Genomic DNA, 18,660 nt, shown 5'->3' on the forward strand with positions numbered 1-18,660 from the left:
TAGTTGTTCATTGATTACTTTCTCATATGTGCCTTCACTGGGGTGCTCCAGCCAAGCCAGCGACTCCTTGCTCAAGCCAGGGACCTTGGGCTCAAGCCAGTGACCTTGGGCTTCAAGCCAGTGACCTTTGGGCTCAAGCCAGTGACCATGGGATCCTGTCTATGATCCTGTGCTCAAGCTGGTGAACCCGCACTCAAGCTGGTGAGCCCCTGGTGAGCCCATCCTCAAGCCAAATGAGCCTGTGTTCAAGCTGGAAACCTCGGAGTTTCAAAACTGAGTCCTCTGCATCCCAGGTTGATGCCCTATCCACTACACCACCAGCTGTCAGGCTAAACTTTATATTCTACAGTTTGAACTGGCGTTCTATTATAATTAGATTTTAAAGGAAATAAATTTATTTTATATAAATGGAACCAAGCATATAGTTCATTATGTTTACACCCCAGTGCATATGTAGCTTTTAAATTAATTTTATTTACTCCCATTAGTTTAAATTATTAGATCATTAGTGATCTATTTAGAGTAGTGCCTTTGTTAATCCTTTCCCTTTTTGAAGACTATACATTTATATCTGGTGTCTCTCTTAATTGATTGAAAAAATGTTCAACATTTTTTAAGGAATAATATCACTCTTGTCTTTAAAGTGAGTTATGTGTTTCTGAAAAAAATTGTTAATATTCTTGAGTATATATTGTTTTATTTGCTGTGAAAAGTTGAAATTTGTCTTTTTCCAAATTTGACTTGTTCATTTTAGTTGGATGAACACTATTGGGTGGTCCTCAGCAGCCACAGTGAACGGGAAAGCAAGTTGGGAAGTGCTACCATTGTCAACATAACGATTCTAAAAAATGATGATCCTCATGGGATTATAGATTTTGTTTCTGATGACCTAATTCTTGCGATAAATGAAACTAAAGGAGACGATACCTTCAGTGGTAATTTATTTTGCTTCTTGTATTCTATTACGATTTACTGCTGAGGAAATGAATAATTTTAAAATCTATTTCTTTAGGAGATAGTTATTTTTAGTTTGTCTGCACATGGTGTGCAGAAATTGTATTTTTAAAAACCATATTTAACATTGCTATTTTTATTTCATACATAGTAAGTATTGTGATGAAACTGATGACTTCCGTTATATTTTGATATCAGTTAACCATATGTGGTTGAATTCAGACACTTAATGAGTTGAGTCAAATAGGATAAGCTTTTAAAACTGAGAGTAACTGCTGGGGAACTATTACAGTGGTCTGAAATGAGAAGTAGTTTATTTTTGGAGCAGTGTCTTTCTGGGTAAGAAAATCACTTTTGAGTGTGCAGCTTCCTCTAGCTGCAAATATTAGCAAATATTTTTATAAGACTTTGTGATAGGTGTATCTAATTAATCACCATTCTGTTTCAAATGCAGAATGACTTAAAAAGCCCAACGGTGATCGGAAAGGTAGAGTGCCGTTTATTTTATCAGTCATATGCCTACAGAGGGCCACTTGCCAGCGCATTTTCCTGTGTACCTTAGAGGCTATGCTAAGCACATAACTGGCTTTATTATAAAGACATTTTTTATTGTTATTTATTTGAGTTATTTCTTTATTCATTATTTTAAAATTATTTAATGTATACTTACATATATTGTACACATTTGTATTTTACAGCTGTTTATGGTGTAATAAGAAGTCGAGGCAACTTTGGTGATATTAGTGTATCATGGGTGGTTAGTCCAGACTTTACACAAGATGTATTTCCTGTCCAAGGGACTGTTTTCTTCAGAGATCAGGAATTTTCAAAAAATATCACCATTTACTCTCTTCCAGATGACGTAAGTATTGCATATATAATCCTCTTTACTTGTTGTCATTGCAAAATAATAATTTTTTTATTAAATAATTAAACAGCGTTTAATATACTTTGTTTTGACTATATTAATAAATAATTTAGTTATGATAATGTCTGATTATAAGCCAAAAGGGAATATTAGTTTTGGTTTTCCTGAAGACATTTTAACTCGTAGAACTGCTGGTGGCCAGGGACACTGTGTAGCTGTGAAATATTAGGGACTCAAAATCAGCGGAGAGGTGAAGTACTTGCCTTTTACTTAGACCCTTTGAAAACAAGGGCAGCCATACCAGGTATCCAATGTTGTAATCTCAGAATCAAGATAATGGACCATATAAATCATTGATCTAGTATGATGTTCATCTTATTGATAATGAAGAGAAAGAACTCAGTAACAATGGGGGTGGATTTTTCTGAAGGGAACTGCACTTTGAACAGCTGCGTAAGCCTAATTCCTTTACTTCAAACTCTTCCCTTGAGAGACAAAATCCAACTGTTTTCTGATGTGAAGAGGTCCAGCTCATGTGGATGAAGTGAAAGAGAAACAGTGTCCACTTGGGGATTCATATAGGCTTAGAGGTGCTGAGCATCTCATCGTATTGGGACATGAGGCTGAGATCTTTAAGGCATACTTGGGTGAGACTTCAGTAGCATTTGTAAGTGGCCTTTGAGAGCTAGCTGAGCTTTTGTTACTTTGTTACTCGGTTCTAAATGTGTCAAAAAGTTATTTTTTATTTCATTTTTCTTTCAAACAACATATATCACATTTTCATAAAGAAATAATATGACTGGAGTATTTTTAGTTTAAGGTAAGGCAAAGTATCTATTTTCATTAAATTTTACAGTAAGTCAAAGTAAAGTGGCTGTTTGGATGAATGCATGTGAATATTCTGAGAGGGTTTAAGTCTCATTTGAATAATTTATGATGGTCCTGTCTCAGAAATGTAAATAAACACTCTCAGAAATGTAAATAGCACTCTCATTGATTGAGCTATATATTTTTTGAAAGATAAAAATAGTGTAGGGATGTATAATGGAATTATTTTACATATCACCTAACTTAAAATGTATAACATTTTCCAAAAGATTCCAGAAGAAATGGAGGAATTTACCATTACCTTACTCAATGCCACTGGAGGAGCTAAAATAGGAAATAAGACAACTGCAACTCTGAGGATTAGAAGAAATGATGACCCCATTTACTTTGCAGGTGGTATTGTTATTTTTTTTTGAGTGAGTTTACATTTTTCTTAAATTATATATATATATGTATAATATGTATGTATATGTACATATGTACATGTATGTGTGTATATATATGCATTTTAAATTATTTTTTAACTATTTTTGATAAAGCACAATTGATGCTTGTTTAAATGTGATTATTTTGGATGATCATTTGATCATTTTGATGCTTTAACAAATATTTTTAAACATCTTCTGAAGGATTAAAAACAGTAAATACAGCTTTGTTCTTCCTCCACCTTCAAATTTCAAGGTATTTTCTTTCCTTTGTGCAAAAATAAAGACTCTTTCATGTAACCTGTTTCAGTCCATAATGTAGCCGGTTCAGGGTCTGAGTAGGGTACCTAATGGGTGGTCACTTACTATAGTAACTAATATTGAATGGACATATAAATTAAGGTTTCTTTATTTTTGCCACTTTAATGGTTTCTTTAGAACTGTCTTTTGCCACCTGAGACATCTTTTACTTGTGAGATTTAATTGGTGTCTAATTCCTTTTTAAGCCCTTTTTGCAAGATGTTTAGCTTACAATTATAGCAATCTTTTAAACCTCTTGAATTTTATTAATTTATATTGTTACCCTTTAGTTAATATGTACTTAATCAGTTCTTTGTTCAGCTTTCTGCTAACTGCTGTAGCAAAAATAAAACATAAGGTATCTGTGCCTTTTCTCAAGGAATTTACAGTCTAAATTTGGAAATGAGGTGTATGAGATAGTAGGTAGCAGATTTAAGATCATATGTAATTTACCAACAAATTGGGTTTTGTAGACAATGATTCTGTAGGAATTAGGGCAAGAGGAAGGCCATCGGCCAGAAGTAATGAAAGGAGGCGTCATGTAGGATTTGGAACCAGAGGTGAGTTTTTCAGCAAAGACACACTGAAGGGCATTTCTTGTAGGGTCAGAAGAAAATTCAAATGACCTGAAAACATGTAGATGGAATATGAAAAGCTCATATATTCTTCATTTTCTTTGTGAATATTTTAGAACCTCGTGTAGTGAGGGTTCAGGAAGGTGAGACTGCTGACTTCACAGTTCTCAGAAGTGGATCAGTTGACGTTGCCTGTGCTGTCCAGTATGCGACTGTGGATGGGAAGGCCACTGCCAGAGAGGGAGACTTGATTCCCACTGAAAAAGAAGCAGCGCTTGTTTTTGAGGTCGGAAGTAGAGAACAGAGAATATCTGTATTCGTTAAGGACGATGATATCCCAGAAACAGACGAGCCCTTTTATATAATCCTCTTTAATTCAACAGGTAAATAAATTGTCTTTTTATAGCTGCAGTGTTGTTTCAGCGTTTCTGTTAAGGTAATACAGTGTGTCCGTAAAGTCATGGTGCACTTTTGACCGGTCACAGAAAAGCAAGAAGAGATAATAGAAATCTGCACCAAATAAAAGGAAAACCCTCCCAGTTTCTGTAGGATGATGGGGCAGCATGTGCACATGCACAGATGATGACGTAACACCGTGTATACAGTGGAGCAGCCCACGGCCATGCCAGTCGAGATGTGGACGGTATAGAGCAGGGGTCCTCAAACTGCGGCCCGCGGGCCGCATGCGGCCCCCTGAGGCCATTTATCCGGCCCCCGCCGCACTTCCGGAAGGGGCACCTCTTTCATTGGTGGTCAGTGAGAGGAGCATAGTTCCCATTGAAATACTGGTCAGTTTGTTGATTTAAATTTACTTGTTCTTTATTTTAAATATTGTATTTGTTCCTGTTTTTTTTTTTTTTTACTTTAAAATAAGACATGTGCAGTGTGCATAGGAATTTGTTCATAGTTTTTTTTATAGTACGGCCCTCCAACGGTCTGAGAGACAGTGAACTGGCCCCCTGTGTAAAAAGTTTGGGGACCCCTGGTATAGAGTAAAGTTCAGTGTGTTCTGTGGTTCACTAAATTCGAATCTGTGACCAAAGTGCAACGTGAATATCGGCGCGTTTATAACGAAGCTCCACCACATAGGAATAACATTACTCGGTGGGATAAGCAGTTGAAGGAAACCGGCAGTTTGGTGGAGAAACCCCGTTCTGGTAGGCCATCAGTCAGTGACGAGTCTGTAGAGGCTTTATGGGATAGCTACCTAGGAGCCCTAAAAAATCTGTGCGTGAGCCCACATTGAACTGCACTGAATAGGTATGAAACTGGGAGAGTTTTCCTTTTATTTGGTGCAGATTTCACATTTCTATCATCTTTTGTTGCTTTCCTGTGACCGGTCAAAAGTGCACCATGACTTTACGGACACACTGTATTAAGTACTACTGTCTAGTAGTGGTGTCATGCAGTACTAAACCATTATCTGCGACTGTTTAAGAGCAAAATTATTTTGTTGTTTTCTTGAGGGAGGACAATATGTGTTGAACCTTCATGTACCTGATACACTCGATGGCATCTTTTTTTTATCTTTTTTTCACAATATAACACACATAGAAAATTATAATATATAAGGAATAAAAATCTCCTAGCTAAAGCTATGCTAGGCCTTGTCTAGGAACCCAGGTGCTAATGGCATCAAGGATTGTGTAACCCTTGTTCTCTTAGTAGGGTGCTGGGCATACTGGGAACCTGCACTCTGTAGTGGCTGAGTTCAGCTGGTTGTCAGATAATTCTCTGAAGTTATTAGCCACATTAGTGATAATTTGCAAGGGGGAAAAGATGGGCTCTTCATTCTTCTCCATACTATAAATGAAGTAGGATGTTTGACCCCAATATTTGGATCATGAGAAGATTTAGACCCCACTTATAGTAAGTTGAAAGTGCTAGACCTTCAATTAATATTTATTCTTTTAAGACTACATAAACCTATGTTTTTCTGAGCCTTTTGAGAGTAAGTTGAAGACATATTTCATCACCCCTGTGTTTTTCTACAAATAAGGACATTCTCCTATACAACCACGGTATAAACATTAAAATCAGGAAGTTAATGTTAATATAATCATTGCCTTAGAACCTATTCAGATTTCTACAGTTGTCCCAATTATGTTCTTTCTAGCAAAATGGTCATTTCCTGAATCATGTATTGATTTTAATTGTCATATCTTTTAAAAATCTTCAGCCCAAAAAACAACAAAAAACCACAGCATCACCCAGAGAACACTTCAGTCTGGAGTAGTTCCTCAGTCTTTCCTTGTCTTTCCTGATCTTTAGAATATGGAAGGTTATAGACTAGCTGTTTTGTAGGATGCTCCGCATTGGGGTTTCTTTAATGTTTCGTCATCCTTAGATTCAGGTTTTGCATCCTTGGGATGAATCTCTGTGAAGGTGCTTCTGTGCTCTTCTCCCGTCCCTGCAGTTGGCACATGGTTTTGTTTTGTCCCTTTTCTGCGATGTTCACTTTGAGCACAATGTAGGTAGTGACTGCCTGCCTTGTCTGCTCTACTTTCTCCTCTCTGTAATTAGTAATTTTATGACAAAGGTACTTTAAAATATAGATCTGTCTTGTTACTCATCAGACTTTCAATTATTTCATTGATATATTTATCAGTATGGGCTCATGGTTTGTTTTTGATGCATTGGGTTTTGTTTGGCATCATTACTTGTTTTGATGGTCAAATTGGCTAGTGGTACTCTGTTCAAGATGACTTCTTTGCCTTTCTGACATGTCTCTGTTGTTATTTGAATATCTTCTTACTTTCTGGCACAGCAATATGTGTTTTTCCTGTCCCAACTCATCTTGTGCTTTTCCTGTCAAAACTCTGAAATCAACCATTTCTCTGGGAAGTCCTGGTTTTTCTCAGTGAAGAATGTTAGTTGGTAACCAGGATCTGGCACTACGTGTGCTTATTGTAATTGTGTTATGCTCCTTCTATGTTCTCTTAGAGCAGTGGTCCCTAACCTTTTTTGGGCCACGGACCGGTTTAATGTCAGAAAATATTTTCACCGACCGGCCTTTAGGGTGGGACGGATAAATGTATCATGTGACCGAGACAAGCATCAAGAGTGAGTCTTAGACGGATGTAACAGAGGGAATCTAGTCATTTTTTAAAAATAAAACATTGTTCAGACTTAAATATAAATAAAACAGAAATAATGTAAGTTATTTATTCTTTCTCTGCGGACTGGTACTGAATGGCCCATGGACCGGTACCGGTCTGCGGCCCGGGGGTTGGGGACCACTGTCTTAGAGTACAGACATAGGGAATATATGTATAAGCATGTATGCTTTTCTGTATACATACATACACACACTCTTTTATATGTCTAGTTCTATGTCCAGCTCTGTATATTGAAAATGATTGGGTCACACCAACATCACTGTTTTTATCTAATATCACAGTTCATTCTAGTTTTCTTTCTTTCCATACTTGTTCCTTCTCTGATGAGAGAAAGCCAGCTCCCAGTATCTTTAATATATTTATTAATTTGATCAATTCTCTCTGTATGTGATCACTTTTTGATTGTTAAACTTTTTAAATAATGTTTTATTTATTGATTTTACAGAGGGAGGAGATGTGGGGGGAGCGAGAAGTATTAATTTATAGTTGCTTCACTTTAGTTGTTGCTTGCTTGTCATATGTGCCGTGACCAGACAAGCCCAGGGTTTCAAGCTGGCAACCTCAGTGTTCCAGGTCAGTGCTCTATCCACTGTGCCACCACAGGCCAGGTGTGATCACTTTCAATCGCTTCTTCTACCCTCTTTCTACAATGAGATTTCTTTTTTACCCCACAAGGATTCAGGTTTCCTGCTTTAGGTCGGCCCCATTCTCCCCGTGCAGATTCTCTCATACTCCACAGACCCACCATCCAATAGCAAGCTTTTCTGCCCTGGAGACGCCCTCTGCCCTGCATAAGCTCTGGAACCTTGCCCTGATCACTGTGGTGCCTGGGCCTACCTCACCCCAGTGTGAATGCCTACCTTGTGCTCTGCCTTGTGCTCTGTCTTGTGCCTTTGGACTGAAATATTTAGAAAAGAGGGAAAAAAAGAGATCAGTTCATTTTTATGCTCTGTTCTCTATCATTCTCCCTGTCTCTTTGTCTCTCTTCTCCATTTGTGTCTCTTTCTGTTCCCCTTCTGCTCTCTCATTTTTTACATGACTTAACTAAGAAAATAAGTAGAGACTATCATCTGGTGAGAAAAAAATTGACTTCACAGAATAATGGCCAGAAAAGAAATTTCACAGTTGCAAAAAACGTATTTAATCAAATCTTAATGTAAATCAAAAACATTTTGGTGAATCCAATCACTATCCTAAAATTTAAATGAAAGAAATTGCTACAGATAAAAAACAAAATTTTGCTGTGAGGTCTAGAAAGTTGATGAAGAAATGACTTTGTTTTAATAGACTGAGTTTATTTTGTAAGATGTATCATTGGGAAAGAATGTTTTTGATTTTGGGAGAGGATGATAGAGGGTAAGCGAGTGTGCACAAGGTGTGATCGGGCCACTCGGTGAAGTATGGTGTATATACTGCCACTGCATTTGTCTTTGATATTTTTCCAGAAATGGTGACATCTGAGGATCTAGTAACTTTAGCTCTCAAGACTTGTGTTCTACGATATGTGCTTTTTACATCTTTTCCTAGTTGTTTTTTCCCCTCTTTTCTCTCCTCGTATGATATCAAACCTTGAGGACCTGAGGGGATGATGGATGGGCACCATCTCTAATGCGACCTAGTGACGGCGTGAGTGTGCATGCCTGGTAGCTATTATTCACAGTTTATGAACTAAGGCTGAATTATTGAATCAAAGGATTTAGCCATCTGTAGTAGAGCCTTTGTTAAATATTTTTAGTTCTCTGAGGAGAAACAGAATGAGTTTTTAGTATACCCTATAACATAGTGCATGACAAATGCATATGATTGCAGAACCCTCCCAGAATTGGGTTTTATTATTTTTATTTGTTTTTAGATTTTTTGTATGTTTTATATTATTTTATTACTCTATATTGTCAACATATTCTATACAATTATTTGCTGTTTATTTTTGTTTTTTCTTTTTCCATTAGCTAATTATTAAGTAAGGTTGAATATAGTTGTATACTTATATAAATTATTTTTATTGTGCTGATTTGCTCTACATATAATTTCTATTTCTATATTTTTAGTTTTAGGTGTTGTCTCTTTATCTAATTTTGAAAACTTTATATGATAGCCCTGGCTGTATAGCTGAGTTTGGTTAGAGCATCATCCTGATATGCAACGGTTGCTAGTTCGATTCCTAGTCATTGGCACACATAGAAACAGATCGATGTTTCTGTCTCTGTCTCTCCTTCCCTTCCTTGTTCTCTAAAAATCAATAAATTAATTAAAAAAAGAAAAAGCTTTATTTGTATCAGTTCAGCTAACACTCATAAGTAACTTCTGTGTAACAATTACTGAGCATCAACTCTGCTAGGGCAGGGATTTACGAGGCATTTGTCTAAGGAGCTTAAAGTGGAAATTGTGTGTGTGCGTGCTAATAAAATGTGGTGATTGTCAAAGATAGATTGACAGTGTGAGACGCTGTAGCAGCACAGCAGAGATGCATTTAGCTTAACTTGGGAATGCAAGGAAGAATTCCTGGAAGAGTTGTTGCTTGAGCTGAGTTCTGAGAAGTGATGAATTAGGTGAGTAAAGAAGGGAAAGACTTCTGCTTGCAGAGGGAACAGCTGGAGCAAAGAGGAAGAGCTATGTGACTCGGAATTTATGAAAAGAGACCTAAAGTACTGGTAATAGTGGGAGGAATTGGGGTCAAGAGGAATCAAGTTCAACACTGGAAAGATTGCTTTGTTTTATTATCAGAACAGATCAAACCCTGCTGACTAAAGGCAGAGAATTAAAGGAAAATGCTCAAGCTATTGATTCCAATTAGTATAGACTGGAGTAGTTTTATGTTGCAGGGTAACCCTTTCATTACTTTTTTATGAAATGAAGAAATCTATCTCAAAAATATAAAATTAGATAAAGCTGTTTTTTTTTTTATTTCCAGTTAAACTATTGAAGTGCTATTTCTATTGTGAAGAAAAGTATCTCATATATTTTTCAAGAAAGGAGTTCTTCTGTAGTTAGACATTTCCTCAAAGACAAGTCACATTAAACTTATTTAAACATTTTGCTCTCATTTATTTATGACCTGCAGTCAGATATTCTTGCTGAAATTTGAATTTAATTATAAAGTATTTCTTAAAAATGCAAATTTAACAGAAAGTACTTTTTGGTTATTTTGACTTTTCCATTAATTCAGGTGATACAGTTGTATATCAATATGGAATGGCAACAGTGATAATTGAAGCTAACGATGACCCAAATGGTATTTTTTCTTTGGAGCCGATAGACAAAGCAGTAGAAGAAGGAAAGACCAATGCATTTTGGTAAGCATAATGGACAAATTCAAAATTGGGTACAATAAAATGAAATCTTTTGAAATATTAATCTTTCAAAATGAACAATTTGATTAAGAATTAGATAATTTTGGGACCCTTGCTGGTTGGCTCATTGGTAGAGCCCGGCGCGTGTATCTCCCGGGTTCGATTCCCAGCCAGGACACATAGGGGAAGCACCCATCTGCTTCTCCACGCCTCCCCCTCGGATCTATCTCTCTCTCTCTCTTCCTCTACTTCAGCCATGGCTCAATTGGGATGAGTTGGCACCAGGTGCTGAGGAGGGCTCCATGGCCTCTGTCTCAGGAGCTAAGAAGAACTCGGTTGCTGAACAACGGAGCAATGCAGATGGGCAGATCATCACCCCCTACTGGGCTTGCTGGGTAGACCGGTCCAGGTGCATGTGGGGTGTCTTTCTGCCTTCTCTCCTCTCACTGAATAAAAAAATTTGTTAAAAAAGAAAGAATTGAATAACTTTAAAGTTGGCAGTCTGAATGAATTATAAATTTTTTTATGCTGTTGCTAAAGAGAATGACACTTTAGCTAGTGAGCTGAGGTGATTCTCCCCACACTCCTCACCCTGACTTCCATCCTCTGTCAGGACTCGGAGACTTGAATACTCACGCTCTTCCAGAATGCCTCTCAAATGATGTATGCCTGTCCTCACCTTGTCCTTCGCTTCTGTAGAGCAAGCACTTGCCAATTCTCATTTAGTATTTTTGATTGGGTTAGTAGTTATCTTTCAGTTTGGACTTTGAAGACTATGACTTTTAAGATTGCTTCTCTTTATTATTTGAAGTTCTACTTCATTCTTTCCTTTTCATGAAATTCTTCGTGGCTGTTCAGTATGAACTGGCTAGCTGCTGTATATTAAAGATGATAAAGAGAAAAAGTATGTTTCTGAGAAAATACAAAGCCTCCATTAAGGTTAGATTCACTACTTATACATTTTTCATAATAATTAATTTTCTTTAATTTGTTCTGTAGGATCGTGAGGCACCGAGGACACTTTGGCAATGTTTCTGTGGCTTGGGAGCTTTTTCAGAATGATTCCGCTTTGTGGCCTGGACAGGAGTTCTATGAAACTTCAGGGACTGTTAACTTCATGGACGGAGAAGGAGCCAAACCAATAATTCTTCATGCTATTCCAGATAAAATTCCTGAATTCAATGAGTTCTATATTTTAAAGCTAGTAAATATTTCAGGTGCTGTGTTTTTCCATCTCTTTTATTTTACCACTACAATTTAATATTTTACATTTAAATAATTAGATGAGTGGAAAAAATAAAATTAATGAAGAAATAAGTGTATTTTGATTGTCTGATTTTATATGTCAAAATACCCTTTTTGAAAGAAGTTATTCTTAATGATTATTTTGTGGTCTTAGCTTGGTTAAGTTTTATGGATGGAGTCTTACATTCATCCTCAAACTTGTAAATACATTCTTTTCCCACTCAAATATAGTGTCTCTGATAAAACATTAATAGAAGTTAGGAAGTACAGATTCATAGTAGCTTAAAGATTGGTCATTTTTTAAACAATTTTTCATCATTTTTGGTTTTAAGCACAGGGATTAAACCTCCCTAGTGAATATCCTCTTTCAGGCTGTACTGGTTTTGAATGAAATTATGCTGAATACCTCTGAAATTGTGATAAAAGGCATATGGTGAAAATACTGTTCATTGAGGAATGGGTAAATTATTTACCAGAGTTTGCTAAACAAAACTTTTGTCTTCACCTTAAACTAAGAAGTACTTCAAATTCTGGTTTTTCATTAATTAAAGATTTTCTTATTATAGGTGGTTCCCCAGGTCCAGGAGGCCAACTAGCAGAAACAAACCTCCAGGTGACAGTAATGATTCCACTCAATGATGATCCCTTTGGAGTTTTTATCTTGGATCCAGAGTGCTTGGAGAGAGAAGTAGCAGAAGATGTTCTCTCAGAAGATGATATGTCTTCTATCACCAGCTTTACCATGTTGAGGCAGCAGGGTGTCTTTGGGGATGTACGTGTAGGCTGGGAAATACTGTCTAGTGAGTTCACTGCTGGTTTGCCTCCAATGATAGATTTTTTGTTGGTTGGAATTTTTCCTAGCACTGTGCATTTACAACCACACATGAGGCGTCACCATAGTGGAACAGATGCTTTGTACTTCACTGGATTAGAGGGTGCATTTGGAACTGTTAATCCAAAATATCATCCTTCTAGAAACAACTCAATTGCTAACTTCACCTTTTCAGCTTGGGTAATGCCCAATGCCAATACAAATGGATTTGTTACAGCAAAGGATGATGGTAATGGAAGCATCTACTATGGGGTAAAAATTCAAACCAATGCATCTCATGTGACACTTGCCCTTCATTACAAAACTTTGGGTTCCAATTCTACCTATACTGCCAAGACAACAGTCATGAAATATTTAGAAGAAAATATTTGGCTTCATCTTCTAATTATCCTGGATGATGGTATAATTGAATTCTACCTTGATGGAAATGCAGTGCCCAGAGGAATCAGGAGTCTGAAAGGAGAAGCTATTATTGATGGTGAGTATAGTCGATACAACGAGGAAGCTGAATTTGGAAGTTTTAAAAATTGATTTCGTAAAAAGTCTAACAGGTATTTGCAGATCTGCTTGTGGTTTAGTTAAGTTTCTTTAACTAGAGCTGTGTGCCTGCCAAGGCAATACTGGGCTGAGGGTTACAGCCAGGCAGTCTTCCCCTTGGAGGAATCTGAAATAGGTGCTGGGGAGATGTTCCACAGATTACCTCGGTGCACTGGGGGAGGACAGGAACAAACGACAGAGGTGGAATGTCTATTCCCCTTGTAATGAGGGTGGGACATAATATTTCAGGTAGAGGCAAGGGACAAGGTAGAGAAATGTGAAACAGCCTATTGTATATGGCAACTGCTGCTAGCTCAGTATTGCTGGTAGTGCAGGGTGGTGGGGATAAGCTTAAAGAGGAATTGGAAGAAAAATATTACATTACAAATTCCAGCATTTACAAGGGTTTGTATAAAGAGTAGATAGGTGAATTCTATGGAGTTCTGTGATGAGGGAGTTTTCATTGTTTTTGAGCTGGAGCCTATGCTGTTTTCTTGAGAAACATATTTGCATGTTTACACACAATATCGGTTATCTCCATTTTAATCATCAGTTTCCTTTCAGCCCCTCCGTCCTATGATTTGATTCTGTTTTTCATTTAGTAAGGAAGTAGAGCAGCTCTTACATGGTTATCGCACAATAGAATGTTTTCCTTCTGAACCTCCTGCATTAGATACCTGGTTTTATATTTTTTTCTTTTGGGGAAAAAGAGGTGGGCAAAAGAAAAAATATGCACACACTACAGATTTTAACTCCAGTGTGTGTGCTGCTCCACAGCACTGTGGCACTAACTTATTCACCTTTGATGTGTGAATATGTACATGTTTCTGTTAATACTCATTCGTCTGGGGAGAGCGTGGTGCAGAGTGGGGATGGGAAAGACTGGGCAGTGCAGCGGCAGTTTCTCCTCTCTCTTTACTGCAGGGACCTGAAATTGTTTCTTGTAATTTTTTTATTTTATTTTTATTTATTTTATTTTATTTTATTTTATTTGTATTTTTCTGAAGCTGGAAACGGGGAGAGACAGACAGACTCCTGCATGCGCCCGACCGGGATCCACCTGGCACGCCCACCAGGGGCGACGCTCTGCCCACCAAGGGACGATGCTCTGCCCCTCTGGGGCGTCGCTCTGCCGCGACCAGAGCCACTCTAGCGCCTGGGGCAGAGGCCAAGGAGCCATCCCCAGCGCCTGGGCCATCTTTGCTCCAATAGAGCCTTGGCTGCGCGAGGGGAAGAAAGAGACAGAGAGGAAGGAGGGGGGGGGGTGGAGAAGCAAATGGGCGCTTCTCCTGTGTGCCCTGGCCAGGAATCGAACTCGGCTCCCCCGCACGCCAGGCCAACGCTCTACCGCTGAGCCAACCGGCCAGGGCCGTTTCTTGTCATTTTGAACTTGGAAAGAAAATGGAAAGAGTGTATATATAGTCTAAAAAGGTAATAATGAAATATAGAGTATGTTACATGTTATAAAATATAAGAAAGTGTATATAGCAGAAGTATACAGGTCCACGTGGCTCTGCAAGCGTTCAGTTCCTCAGTCCCAGCGCGCGTGCAGCCAACCCCGGTCCAGGCGCGGCATCCAGGAGCCCTCTGGCACTCCTCCCGGCACTGGCTCCCCAGCCCGCCCACCTCCATTGCCATTTCTAGGAGTGTAAGAGTAGCTTCTCCTGTTTTTTTAGTTATATAAATGGAATTGTGCAGTGTGTATGTTTGAGTGTCTAGCTTTTTTATTTAGTATTGTTTCTGAGGTTGATTCATACTTTTGCCTGTTGTAGCTATTTCACTCTTGTTCCTGTATAGGCAGTACAGATCGCTGCAGAAGGCATGGGTCAGCTGTGATGATAAAGTTCAGGATACATGTGAACTACCCTGAAAGAATGATCTGGGCAGTCACTTATAAAACTGTCTGGATTGGTAACATTAATAAGAAATATTGCTTGTGCATTTTACTTAAATCAATGCCAAGCTCTCACCTTACAAAGGTATCTTAGTTGAATTATTGGAGAGGGAATAAGTAGAGAAATAAGAAATGGTGAATTCCTGAAAAGGGTTGTTATTGATATATATAGTAATATAGTTGGGCTGCATGTTGTTGTTATGCAAGACTAACATATAGTGTTGTTCCTGGAAAGCAAAAGAATACATTTTCTATATCCATTGCATTAGTCTTTTCTTTTTTAAGACTTGATGCATTTTAGAGAGGAGAGAGAGAGAGAGAGACAGAAAGAGAGAGAGAGAGAAGGGGGGGAGGAGCAGGAAGCATCAACTCCCATATGTGCCTTGACCAGGCAAGCCCAGGGTTTCGAACCAGTGACCTCTGTGTTCTAGTTCAATGCTTCATGCACTGCACCAGCACAGGCCAGGCTCCAGTGCACTAGTTTTATGGATAAAGAGTTACATTTAGTCCACAAAAACTTGTTTTCCCAAATTCTCACAATTTTATTTAACTCAAGGTTAATTTTTAACAGATCAAGCCTTAAAGTTTTCTTTTTTAAAATAACAAATATTTTTATTGATTTTAGAGAGAGGAAGGGAGAAATAGACAAAGAGAGACAGGAACATCTATCCGTTCCTGTATGTGTCCTGACTGGGGATCAAACTGGCAACCTCTGAGCTTTGGGACAATGCCCTAATCAACAGAGCCATCTGTGTAGGGCAAGCTTTGAAGTACGCAAAGAGTAGTCATACTGAAGTTTTAAAATTGTGACTGAATTACAGCATTCAATTCTTAGATAAGTAAGGAAATTAAAACATTTCTTGGAAGAAATGTCTATCCAAATACATGCATACACACTGTAGGTATACACATACATACATATATATGCATGTACAAAATATCCTTTAGGACAAAATATCTGAGATTCCTGTGATTACTGATTCATTCTTTCATCATAACAGAAATAATCTTTGCTTACTTATAAAACCTTTCAATAAAGTTGCTTTAGTTTCTGAATCACACTTGTAATTTGGGATAGTGAAGTGTTGAAATCCGTCTCGAATTGTAGGTCCCGGAACCCTGAGGATTGGGGCAGGAGTGAATGGCAGAGACAGATTTACAGGTCTGATGCAGGATGTGCGCTTCTATGAGAGGAAACTGACCCTTGGAGAAATTGATGAGCTTCATGCCATGCCAGCAAAGAGCGACTTGCACCCTGTTTCTGGGTATCTGGAGTTCAGACAGGGCGAAACTAATAAATCCTTCATTATTTCTGCAAGAGATGATGATGAAGAGGAAGGAGAAGAGTTATTCATCCTTAAATTAGTTTCTGTATATGGAGGAGCTCGTATTTCTGAAGAGAACACTACAGCAAGAGTAATAATACAAAAAAGTGATGATGCCAATGGCTTGTTTGGTTTCACGGGAGTTTGCATACCAGAGGTAAGCAGTGAACTGGGAGAGTTTCGAGTTAAAAAATTCATTGTAGGTGGACTTGTTTGGGTGTGGGCTTTCTTTCATTTGGTAAGATTGCTTGAGAATTAACTTTATGACAAGAGGTATAATAGAGCCAGTGGTTGCAGATGTAAATTATAAGTTTACAGGTTGAGTCAGAGCTTAGAGAGCGTATAAGTAATAACAAATTAGCAAATTAAACTTTAAGAGTTAACTTTAAACTTAATTCACTTCACAGAACGTAAAATTATACTCCACATGTACTTTTAGTTACTATTTGATTACCACGTAAGTAAATGAAATAATAAATATTGAAGACTTCTATGAGTAATTATAGTTGAAACTTTGTAAAATAACAATATTTTGAGGTTTATTTATTTTTTTACAGGTGAAATGTACTTAAGTAGTTACAGCATTCTTCCATGTAGGGTATAAATACCTTTCTTATCAGCAGTCAGCTTAATTAATTAGGCTGTTTTACTGTCCTTATCAGTTCTTTCCAAGTTTTCAAAGATTCGTAATCATCTTGGTTTCCTGTTCAGTAATATGAGATCCATGAAACTGCTTCACAGGTGTCGTGTGGGACAGCAACAGCTCGATGTCTAGGAACGGATGCCAAGGAACAACAGTCTTTCCCTTTGCAAGTTGATTCTCATGGTTTAGAAGGGTGTATATGCAAATTGTGACTAAGAAAGACGTGAATGAGTAGAGCTTAAAAAAATACCTACGACCACTGTCATCCAAATCTATAATGTAAACAAAGAAATATGCTTATTTATATCGATAATACCTTTAAATAGATATGCCATTGTCAAAGAACTTTACATGTTAAGTTTTTCATGCACGTTTCTGACAATCCATAATATATCTGCAACAAATATTACTCTTTTCACTTCATAAGGTTAGCAACTGAGGCTGAGAGACCTGAGCTAATAACTAATCCAGGTTGAATTATTTGAGAAAGGATTTGAATTATTTGAGAAAGGATCCTTGTACTTAGTAAAGGTTAATTTTCCATTTTTTTCTCCTTAGATACAATGGGAAGAACCAGAATTTGAACCTATGTCTTGTGACATCCAGCCTGTCATGTTTCCTTTTATATTTTAGTATCATCATCACCACTATTTTCACAAAGACAGGTGGCTTCCATCAGGGTGTAAGAGAACCATTGTGGTGCCGGGTAAAGCCAGCTTCTCTCAGTTCCCTTACGACCTGGCGCCTGCCTGTGGCTCTGACTCCTTGTGTAATTTTCTTTGTCGGTCAGTGTGCTTCAGTCGGACTGGTCTTGTTTCAGTCCCTGACTCAGGGCATCAGCACTTCCTAGGCTCTCTGTATGGAACACTCTTATTCCAGATCTTCAGGATTAGTCATTCAAGTCTGAGCTGCGACGATGTCTGTCTCCTCAGTGAAGACTTTCTTATTTAAAGTAGTCCACCCTTTCTTTCTATTGATCACTCTCCATTTCTGTACCTAGTTTAACTTCTTTTCTAGCATTGATCATACTTTTGATTTTTTTTTTTTGTTATTCATAAGTCTGTTTATTTACTGGTTATCCCTTTTCACCACAAAGATGAAAGAACTGAGTGTAGTAAGGTCTATTGTTGACTATTGTATCTCTAGCACCTAGAATGGAACATAGCAGGTACTCAAAAGTCTTTGTTGTACTTGTGAATGTACTTTAATATCAAAACATGAAAAGACTCATAGTCAAATAACAAACTTTTAGGTTCAGTTAAACTATATAAACAATCAAACTGAAAAAAGACCAAACATTTTTTCTGGCTTTATGGGTCATTATAGTAAGTTTTCAACGCTGGCTTGTCTCACAAGTTCTGTTTCCAGATTGTGTTGGTGTTGGTTTACTTCCACCTAGGTAGGCAATTCTGCCTTTCCCCCCAAATCTCAGAATTTCAATGAGACCACTCAGGCTTCTGATTGGAGGAAACAGAACTTCTCTGTGGAGGCCACAGCACCAATACTGGTAGAATTGCTGGAAAGAAAAAGAAAATATAATTGGTTATTCTCCAAGCCCATGAAAGAAATAGAATGTATCTATATTGGAAAAAATAAAGTTTAGATGGTTAATATAGGAAAAGTGTTGTTGAGTCTAAAAGATTAAACATTGGAATTTGTTGAGAATAGTACAGAATTTTCATTTCTGAAACTATTAATAGAAGCATAGAACTCTTACTTTCATCTTGGAATGATTTGAAGATAGGAGTAATATGAAATAATTTTATCATCATCATCAATAATATTTATTGTTTACTGAAGTCATTCTCAAGCTGTCGCCTAGGCA

The 18,660-nt window shown here is 37.6% G+C and overlaps 1 protein-coding gene across 1 annotated transcript in view; it reads left to right on the forward strand.

Moving 5' to 3' along the window:
- Positions 1–18,660, forward strand: part of ADGRV1 (adhesion G protein-coupled receptor V1) — a 697,985-nt gene that overhangs the window by 81,495 nt on the left and 597,830 nt on the right. The window contains exons 14-21 of the mRNA XM_066381830.1: positions 755–935; positions 1,653–1,816; positions 2,920–3,043; positions 4,067–4,333; positions 10,236–10,362; positions 11,359–11,576; positions 12,171–12,914; positions 15,976–16,349. Of these exons, the coding sequence (XP_066237927.1) occupies positions 755–935; positions 1,653–1,816; positions 2,920–3,043; positions 4,067–4,333; positions 10,236–10,362; positions 11,359–11,576; positions 12,171–12,914; positions 15,976–16,349 (2,199 nt within the window). The remainder of the gene's footprint in view (positions 1–754; positions 936–1,652; positions 1,817–2,919; positions 3,044–4,066; positions 4,334–10,235; positions 10,363–11,358; positions 11,577–12,170; positions 12,915–15,975; positions 16,350–18,660) is intronic.

Source organism: Saccopteryx leptura, chromosome 4 (genome assembly GCF_036850995.1).
Source record: "Saccopteryx leptura isolate mSacLep1 chromosome 4, mSacLep1_pri_phased_curated, whole genome shotgun sequence".
NCBI lineage: Eukaryota > Metazoa > Chordata > Mammalia > Chiroptera > Emballonuridae > Saccopteryx > Saccopteryx leptura.